This window comes from Eupeodes corollae, chromosome 1 (assembly GCF_945859685.1).
Source record: "Eupeodes corollae chromosome 1, idEupCoro1.1, whole genome shotgun sequence".
NCBI lineage: Eukaryota > Metazoa > Arthropoda > Insecta > Diptera > Syrphidae > Eupeodes > Eupeodes corollae.
In genome coordinates this window covers 246,843,217-246,854,052 of record NC_079147.1, presented here as the reverse complement: position 1 = coordinate 246,854,052, position 10,836 = coordinate 246,843,217, and the positions used below count along the sequence as shown (strand labels likewise).

The following is a 10,836-nucleotide window of genomic DNA, read 5'->3' as shown; positions in this document are numbered from 1 at the left end:
GAGCCTCTTCATCATGCGCTCTACGGTCTCTACACAGTACACGCTACTCCATCATTTCGATGAACCCTGGAGCATTAATTGAAATGTTAACCAACACAACACTATACGAATCCAATACATTAGCAAATCAAAATGGCCGTTAAATATACGCAAATGTATGCGTTCACACACACCCACATAAGAATTTCTCTCACAACAAACTCCCATAGATACACATTATAGTATCTGTGTGAGTTTTTTTTAAGTTCGAATTTGTATCTTTTACTCTCTAGATCACAGCCGCCGCACCGACTACGAACAGATTGTCGTTGATCCTTGCTTGAGTAACACCGTTATCGCTGTTTGCTCCGTCATTCGGTTACTTATTTGTTCTCATAAAATATCTCAAAGATATTATTTTCGTGAAAGGAACACAAATTTCTTATAAATACAAAATAACTCAGCAATATAAAAATAGATAAATACCGCGAAATGTTTCAAATCGGTTTACATCGGTCAAGTCAAGCACATGAAACATGAAAACAAGCTCCACTCTAAAAAAATAAAATATCAAAATAATATAAAACAACAACAACACCAAAATAAACGTGAGTGAATATCTACAAAAAAAAATAATGTGAAAGATGAAAAATTTCAATTCGAAGAAGAATAAAATGTAGTTTTTTCTTTCGAAAGAAAAAATTCTTCAATTTTGTTCTTGCAACAAGAAATCATTAAAAAAATAAATAAAAATAGTGCACAATGAAAACAGTGAATATCAACAAAACCATAACAAAAATATTTTAAGTTAATAATAGTAGATTTTTTTTTAAAAGCAAAACAAAATAAATAAAAAGAAGATACAAAATAAAAATATTATACACGGGGGCGAAAAAAAAACGAGAAAAAAAAGAAAGAGAATTTATTAAGTACATAAATTAAATAGTATTTTTTTAAAAGAGAGGAAAAATGGTTGTGCCCACAATGGATACTTTGCCCAGAGTTCCCGACACACATGGAGACGTCGTCGACGAGAAATTATTCTCGGATCTTTACATAAGGACGAGCTGGGTGGATGCACATGTTGCACTCGATCAAATAGATAAGGTGAGAGCTCCTTTTATTTTTGTGTGTTTAAATTGATATCTACATTCACGACATTGATTTTTAAAAAATGTTGTGTTTTTAATTTTTTTATTCGGTCCCTTTTTTCGGTATCGTCTGTTAGTTATTTTTTTGATGTTGTTTTTAAAAATGAAAATATGTTGTTTTTTTTTGGTGAGGTTTTATCGCAGAGCGCAGACAGAGAATTCAGTGATTGATGATTGCTGAGAGAAGGTTTGAAACTTAATCAGTGTTGAGTTGAGTTGAGACGTTTGAAGTTTCTTCCGAAAAAACACACAGAAGAGAAAAATTAATGAAGACCTCAAGAGATGCTATAGAGGAGTGTTGCCATCATGGCGTTTTGAGATAAATCTTATAGAAATATTTATAAAAATTACATAGATGATCGTTTGGAATACCATAAATGCTCCACATTCTCTTTTCAAAAATTATTTTACTAGCGACTTGACTGACCTTTGGTCAAAATTCATCAGGACGTTTTTTAAAACTTATGCTTATTTTTAAAATGAATTTCAGTTAGACAAATGATGAAAAAATGGGAGTAAACTTAGTTTGTTCTGACATTCCATTTGACATATCGACGATTAAACTCCATAACGTAAGAAGTCAAAAATTCGAAAGAAATATTGATATTGATCAAACCTCATCAGGACGTTTTTTTTTTTTTAATTACACCTATTTTGAAAGTGAATGTCAGTTAGACAGTCGATGAAAAAATAGAAATGGTAGTTTGTTCTGACATTACATTTGACATATCGACAATTAAAGTCCCTAACGTCGTAAGTCAAAAATCCGAAAGCAATATTGATGCAAAATAAATCAGAAAATTCAGAGCCATCTTTCGGCACCTTCAGTTAAACAATAATATACCTACTAACAAAAGTTCATGAATGACAGAAATTAAATAACTCAAATTATAATTCCCGTAATACATCGGCATGATAAATTATTTCGACATAAATGTTATTAAATTTAATTAATTTTTAATTTTTTAACTCAATTTAACAAAAATATTATCTTTCTTTAATTAGATATAATTTTTTAAAGAGATTTTTTAATTTCTGAAAAATTTGCAAACGCGACTTACGAGTTTATGAAAATTATGTGTCGTCGAAATGTAGGGTGCGTTGAAATAAATCCACGGGAACTAACTCCACTGAGGGATTTAGTTCCCACTTAGTGAGAACTAAATCCACTTTATTAAATTCAATTTAGATCCCATGCTAACTGGGAATCTAGTTCCGAAAAAAATGTGTGATTTAAGTTCTCCTTGAGTTTGAAATTAATTCCCACTTTTAAAAGAAGAAGAAGGCTCAGAATCTTCTTCTACGGACACTTCCAGTTCCTTGTCATCAAGTTAGTTGAAAATTTTGATAATTTGTGGAAGATATTCAAAAAGATTTATACGCTTGGAATCGTCTTTAGATATAAGGGTATCTATTATTGCATCCCTTTTTGCAAAAACGGCTTTATTGGTGCAAGCATAAGCAGAGTTTCACATTAAGTCCTCTTTTTACACTTTAAAAATTAATATCAATTGATTGATCACTACACATTGCCCGATTTTCGTCCAAAATATCACGAGCAGTTGGCCAAAGATTTAAAATCCCTCAAAGAATGAGAAGGAAAATCTAAATTTCTTTTCGAAAGTTCTGAGATCTTAGTTTCCTGACCATAAGTTCTTTAAATTTAAGAAGATCCAGGAAAATGTAGCAAAAACTCTACATTGAAAATGATATTAAAACTCAGATTTAAGTATTGTTTATAAATACTTCAATGGTTTTTAAATTTTCAGCTCACGAAACTTTTTATCTCCGTTCGAGGAATGTTAAAATTTTGCTCATTTACACTTCTTTGAGCTATAAATTATGTATTTATGAGATTCTTATTTCTAAAATATTGTGAACATTCTCAAAAATATGTTGAATAACAAATCCGAAAAATCTAAGTCAAAATTGGCTAAGCTGTCGACTTTTGCAATGGGTTTTGTTGCCCTTAATTCAAATCCGACTTTGAGAGGTTTACGCGTAGATAAATAAGTCTTTTTTGAGGCTTTATGCTTTTTTTGCAATAAAATCAGTAATGGTTTATTTTAAAAACTTGGGCAAATTTTTAGAATTAAAGTTTGGATTCAAAATATGCACGTATTTTTCAAAACTATTAAAGTATTCAATTCAAAGCTTGCTCAAATCTACATAATTATGGAGTCAAATAAAGACTCATAACTAATGAGAATTTTAAAAACTAAGTACGATACTAAAATGATTTTTCTATACATTTTATTTAGAAGAGTAAGATTTGTGATTTCAAAACTATCTAAGTCGAAATTAGCTTAGCCATCGACTTAAAAAAAGAGAAATTTTAAAGTTAAAAGTTAGTATTCTAATATTGGAAATATTAGAATACTAAGAATAGCTTTGGATTCTCTTACCTAGTGCTAAGAAATAAGAACCAGGTAAGGTTTTCGTACTGACTATAAAATTGCACTTTTCCAATGGGTTTTCTTGTACTTAATTTCAAACCGGACTTCGATAGGTTTTTGAGATATTACTTTTTAAAAATTTAAAATAAACGCTTAGATATATAAGATTTTTTGAGGTTACATAACTTTTTGAAGTGCCTTTTTTTCAATAAAATCAGTGATTGGTCATTTTTTAAACTTCAGCAAATATTTAAAATTAAAGTTTGGATTCAAAATCAGTACTAAAAATGAACCAGAAAACGTATTTTTTAAAAAAATGAAAGTATTCAATTTAAGGTTTGCATAAATCTTCATATACAGTGTTGATGTCTGCTAACAGTAGCTTCAATAAACATGTTCAGCGTAAGTGTAAAAAAGCTAAAGTAGCTCTTTACATAATGTGGCCAACTTTCTTCTGAAGCAAAAACATAGACTTAGGATCTTAATACCGGGTTTTCCAAGCAACCATTAACACTTGCTTGTCTTACGGTATTCAAGTTTTTGGTCACTCCTATTTTGATGAATTTAAGTTGATACAACGCCTCTTTTTCAAAAGATTATTTCGGTTACCTCATTTAGACTAACAGATTTTTATTAATAAACACCACTAAAAGAAAACCTTCGAAAGTCATTAATATCCGATGAGTACATCGCTTTAAGTTCTATAGAAAACTTGTTTAGTAAACTGTAATATTTTTAAACTTAGTTCATTCCATTTATTTTTGTCTAGTTACTTAAATATTTTGAACAAATAAACCAAATCCACTGAATGAAGATGAATTGTCAACAAGTCGATAGGTTAGTTAAGGAAAGATTAAGGATAGCCTACGCTTGTTGACTAAATATTCAGCTTTTATTCTAAACGTATTTTTCTACCTATAGGTATTGTTTTTAAAGGTTTTAATAGAATACATAATTTATAAAATTCTAATCCACCCATTTTTGAGTATAACAAAGTTTTAAGACATAGAAACAATATGCTTTAACACTTACACTTTGTTAATGCAATAATATTATGCAAATAAATTATACTGACAATTACGTCAGTTCTGTAAACGAATTGAACAAACCATCAAAGTTTGAACGAACTAATTTTAAACTGAGCTTTAACCTGGATCAACTTTAAATTATTAAGAAAAATGATTAAAAAAATATAAGAAGAGTAAATGCAATCCATCTATTCGTTCGGAATATTTGCGAACAAAAAAAGAATATGAATTCTTAAAAAAATTCCTATATAAACAGTATCTTTTCTCTGTTGAGTCAAATATAAGATCCAACCCCAAAGCATTTTGGTTGTTCCTTAATAGTAAAAGAAAAACGATAGGTTATCCAAAAAATATGTTTTATGAAGGAGCTAAAGTTTTATAAAGGAGCTGTATCGAAAAGGATGATATTTGTGATATGTTCAGTTCTTTCTTTCAGTCAAATTTTGTAGAAGACTTATACGCTTCAAGTCTTAATGGTAATATTTATAGGAATAATAATATAAAAAATCTTAGTTATGTGGTTCTAACTGTGGAAGAAGTAAGGGCTGATTTGTTGAGTTTGGACTCAAACCTTGCTTGTAGTCCTGACAACATTCCACCGATATTTTTCAAAAATTGTTCAGAGTTTACGGCAACAGCACTTACTTCAATTTTTAACTTATCTTTACAAACTGGGGAATTTCTGGATTCATGGAAAGTATCCTTAATAACCCCAATATTCAAATCAGGTTTAAGGTTTAATTGCCATCGATCCCGAAAATTTTCGAAGCAATTGTAAAACGAAGAATTTATAATGAAGTGAAGAATTACATTTCCACACCCCAACATGGTTTTTTTACAGGTCGATCTACCACTACCAACCTAACTTTATTTTCTAATTTCTTAAGAACTGAATTAGGGGATGGTTGTTAGGTGGATGTTATATTTACTGGCTTTGCAAAGGTCTTTGACAGGGTTCAACATTAAATACTTATAAGAAAATTACAGTTAATAGGGTTTCACTCTTCTTTGCTCATATGGTTGTCCAGTTATTTGACTGGACGAAAGCAATTTGTACGTATTGACAACAAAATGTCAAAGCTTATCTTTAACCGATCTGGAGTTCCTCAGGGAAGTCATTTGGGACCTATACTTTTTCTGCTTTTCATAAATGATTTGCCTTTGTATATTATGAATTCAAAGTGTCTGCTTTCTGCTGATGACCTCAAGGTTTTTAAGACTGCAGTCTTCTTCAAGAGAATCTTAATAATGTTGTTAATTGGTGTGTTATTCATAGATTGCACTTTAATATTTTTAAATGTAATGTTCTCTCGTTTTTCATGCTTCACCATCCTTTTTTATTTAAATATTCTATCTCAAACTCAGATCTAGTTAGAGTCAATTTTAAAATGGACTAAGGCGTAATTTTTGATCAGAAACTTAGCTTTGTACCGCATTATGATTATTTAATCTTGAAAGCCAATGCCATGTTGGGATTCCTAAGAAGAAACTCTCACGATTTTTCCGATCCTCACGCTTTGAAATCAATGTATACATCGTTAGTAAGATCTGTTTTGGAGTTTTGTTCTGTTAAATGGGATCCATATTATGTTTGTCATATTAATAGAATTGAAAACATTCAGAAAAAATTTAAACGTTATGCTATCAGAAAGCTGGATTGGGATTTTGCTCCTTCTTATAAGGACCGATGTAATCTTCTCGGGCTAATGAATCTTCAATCTAGAAGAAAATATTTTTTAATAATGTTTGCTAGAGATATATTGTATGTCCTCCTATTCTTTCTCTTTTTAATATTTATGCACCTGAAAGATCTATAAGATCTAGAGATTTTTTTATATTGAGTATCATAGAACAAACTATGCCCGTAATGATACTATAGTCAAATCTTTTACTGCGTTCAAATGACTGGAAGATCTACGGAGGATGTCGTTTTAAAACTATTTGGTGAAATTTATAGCAGCTTGAACAATTCTGAGATACGTTCATTTCTGTTCATAGATATAACTAAGGGGATCATGTTTTGTTACTTGGAAAATTGTTTAGAGGTACCCTGTATGATTGGTTAGAATCGTATTTAATGAATAGAAAACAGAGGGTAAAAATTGGGGATATTCTTAGCTCAGAGAAGTTTATTAATAAGGGTGTTCCTCAAGGATCTCTTCTGGGCCCTATTCTTTTTTTTAAATTTTTGTGAACTTGCTTTTTGTTCATCCTTTTACAGGCAGTATCACAGCTTTTGCTGATGATAATGCTTTGTCATATTCTTCGAAAATGATTTCCAATTATTTATTGATGTAAATTATGACCCCGAGATTCTGCGTAAATGGTTTTATATTCATCGACTTATTATAAGTGACAAAACAAAATTTATGACATTTCAATAATTTATCATACACCTTTCTGTCTTCGATATCGGCTAAATAATGATTGCCTGCATGATTCCACTTTTCTGACGGCTGGTTTATAATTGAGAGAGTTGAAAGTTTACCTAGGTATTCTGATAGATTTACAGATGAGTTGGAAAAACCACTCTTCTAACTTAAAAATGTATCTAAACAAAGTTGTTAGGCAAATCTACCATCTTAGTCTATATTATAGTCTACCTATTCTTCATTTGGTCTACAATAGTTTATTTAAATCTAAACTTCAATATGGGCTTTCTAAGTTGAGCCTTTATGGCTAAATCACAAACATGCTTCAGCTTCGGTTTCGCCTGCGTTACGGTGGGACTGCTTCGAGGTTGCTTTGAATGACATTTCTATTATTTCATCCCTACAAAGATCAAATATTTTGTCTGTTGACATTTTTTTTACAGCCGTTGAGCTGTCAGACAAAGCAAATGTTCAGCAAATTTGAACTAGAGCTTCAGTTTGGAGTGACATTACGTAACATTACGTTATTTCCTTACGGTTGTCAAATGAAACGTGAGGTCGAAGCTTCATTGTTATATCATGCATTGTCGGGTCAGTCAAAAGTCATGGTTGTATCAAATATGAAAATGGACTTCCAAATTTTAAGTAAACATAACCTTAATAGACTCAAGTTCAATTAGTTCACCCCTTTCTAAACTGCTGTAGTATATTTTAGTAAATCTCCTGAAATTCTTTTATAAGTTCCTTAAAAACAAAAAAAAAGTAAAAACAAAAAAGTTATGAATTTTTCAAACTGGATAGAAACTCAACCAGTGTGACAGAAAATAAGCTGTCAATAGGGTAAAACAAATTATAACCTTTATAAATACGAAAACAAATATTGCAGAAAACACATTTCTTCAGTGAGAAACTGTTTAAAATTCGAGGTCAGTTTTATTGCAGAGATCGAAACCTTGAACTATAGTTGAAACCTCCATTCAATCTGCCATAATGTGGTACAAAATGTCTGAATCATGAATCAAACATTAAACCACATTTGCAATTGTAGACAGTTGACCCCAACATTCTTCAGAAAAAATAAAGATTTATCAACCAAAAAAAATAAGAAGAAAAGTCTCAAATATCACCTCTCGGTACAGCTAAAAACACCTTAAAAAATGTCAAGTTCAAACCAACTTAAAAAACATACCACAAAAGTATTGATTACAAAATAATAAAACCTTTCACGTGCTATGAAATTCAAACTTAATATATTTGTGGTCTGGACACACTTCTTATTCACCGCATGTGTAGTGTAGTGTATACCTACCTTCATCTTGATCATGATCATCATCATCATGCTCATGATCATCATCGTTATCATCCTCTTCATAGTCCCGCTCCACACCGTAACTAATTTATAATGTTTCTATATTGAATGTCTTTATATTTTAAATTGAGTCATTAAATTCCGCGATAAGATACAATATACCCTCCAGTTCACTCAAGACTTCAAAAGCTGAAAAAGAAGAAAGAAAATAAACGAAACGAAACAGCAAACCAGTTAACAGCTCTATACTCTCGGCTCTGTCTCTAGAGCAGGAGGTGATTCGATCGATGTTAAGATGCTAACAAAATTACTATGCTGTTGGGGTGTGGTGTGTATAGCAACGATCAGGATCGGCAGAGTGGTGAATATATATCAACAAACCTCGCCATGATCGCCATACGACCCCAAAGCCTAAAGATCTCTACCATCCAACGGAATATCAACGATATCAACAACAACAACAAAAAAAAAGGAATAATAACACAAAATATAAACCGGAATGATAGATGTCCAAATCAAACGAAAATGCCCTGGCTTTTGGCACACCGAAGACCGAAAACCGAAAACGCGAAGACCGACCGACAGACCGAAACTGAAATACTGAAAGAGAATGCGAGTCGAGCCGCGAGACGTGGGGAGATCTCCATCCTTTACCACACACCACTGACAGCAACAACAACATCAATGGAGGAAAAAAAAAACGAAAACAAGATAACGACGCGGTGGCGGCGAAGGCAACAGCGGCGGCGGCAATGACGATGATGGCGACCACCCATGGAGCAAATTGTCATTCCAAAAGAAGAAAGAATGAGATAGAGTGATTGGGGCACCATAACTTCTCATTGTTGTTGTTGTTGCTGTTATGCTTTTTTGTTTTTATTTTCTCGGTTGTTTGGTGGTATCGAGTAGCTAGTAGCGAGTAGCGACTAGCGGTGGTGGCGCGCGCGATTTTCACGATCTCTTGAGCGTATAAACTTACGCATTCATAATGTACATTTCAATGAGAATGAGGGGTCTTCAAAAGAAATGTAGGCATATCTACTGCACGGTCAGGCCGTGGAATAACCGAGTTACGACGAACGGACGACGTAAAGACGGGCTGAGGACGCAGAGGAACGACGACGACGACAACGCGACGCACGACGCAATCTGAGAGGGAAATTACTATTTATTTTCTTAATCTTTCTCTTCTGGGTGGACTGACGTTTCCAAATAGATCACACAGCAAAACGAAAACGAACACAACAAAATAAAATGTGCATTTAAGCGAGAGGGAAATCTATCTTGCTGGCAAAGAACTTATCTGTTCAAGACTTCAAGCGCTGTATCTGTGGCGCGCATGTGGGTGGCATGGAGATTTATTAGAATTTATTATGTTTGGGGAACATGATGGATAACTTTTTTTTGACTTGGACATAAGGAATTCATTCATATCATTAAGCTGTCAGAATGAATGAATATCTGCGGAAAAAAAATTAAAGAAAAGAAAAGAAAAAACCCCAGAAAATTAATAAAATAAACAGAACTAGGTATGTTCGTTTTGCACTACGCCGCGCCGCCGCCGCCGCTGACAAATAAGCGGAGGAAAAATGGCAGTAGCTTGTGCTGAATATTATTGTGTTGGCACCTTAGCATAATATGAAGCTTGAAGGTGCTGGCGCAGTGGCGGCGGCGAACGGTGGTGGTACCTAGCATAATTGATTTCTGAAGTTGGTTGGTATGTAAACGAGAATGTGGGTTTTCAAATTGTCATGTTAACACCAATAACGTTTTAAGGTGAGGTACACTCAGGTATTTGAACTTACTTATTTGAAATTCAAAGTACACATGTACCTGAATGGATCGTGTGTATCGATATTTACATATAATTTTGCCAATTATAGGGATTGAATGTTAATCATGAAATAATAAAAACGTACCTATTGATAATTAAATCCATTTATTGGCAATTTGAGTGAGAAATTCTTGAGTACCTTATTGACTTTTTTATTTTTCGAAAGTGCCTGAACTCTGAACGCGCGTTGATTGAGATTTAGATGATCAGACGATGATTTAAAATCTTGAACCACTGATTAAATTTGTATAGATGAATTCAAATAAGGCAGCCATTTTATATCAATCTGTCATAAATGGCTGAAACACAAACACGCTTCAGCTTCGGCTTTGTCTGACGTTTACGAGTTCAGCCATAGGAATTTAATGCATGCTATCACAATGAAGCTTCGACCTCACGTTTGACAATCGTAAGAAAATAACGTAATGTTACGTAATGTCACTCCAAACGGAAGCTCTAGTTCAAATTTGATGAACATTTCCTTTGTCTAGCAAAAAAATGTCAACAAACAAAATATTTGCTCCTTTGAGGGATGTAATAACAGAAATGTCATTCAAAGCGACCTCGAAGCAGGCCCACCGTAACGTAGACGAAGCCGAAGCCGAAGCTGAAGCGTCTTTGTGATTTAGCCATAAATCGTAACGTAGCCTTTTACGTTGATTTCAGGGGTTTCTCGCTTAGAGTTTTGTTTGTAAGTACAGAGTTGTGCAAAGCCATTGTTACAAAACTTTTGGACATTGCAATATTCAAAGTCAATTTGACAGTTC

The 10,836-nt window shown here is 32.8% G+C and overlaps 1 protein-coding gene across 1 annotated transcript in view; it reads left to right on the top strand.

The window, feature by feature from the left end:
• Positions 1-286: 286 nt before the first annotated feature.
• The window catches only part of LOC129939398 (protein patched), a 34,156-nt gene continuing 23,606 nt past the window's right edge, over positions 287-10,836 (top strand). Inside the window, exon 1 of the mRNA XM_056047396.1 lies at positions 287-1,086. Within this exon, the coding sequence (XP_055903371.1) occupies positions 949-1,086 (138 nt within the window). The 5' untranslated portion in view covers positions 287-948. The remainder of the gene's footprint in view (positions 1,087-10,836) is intronic.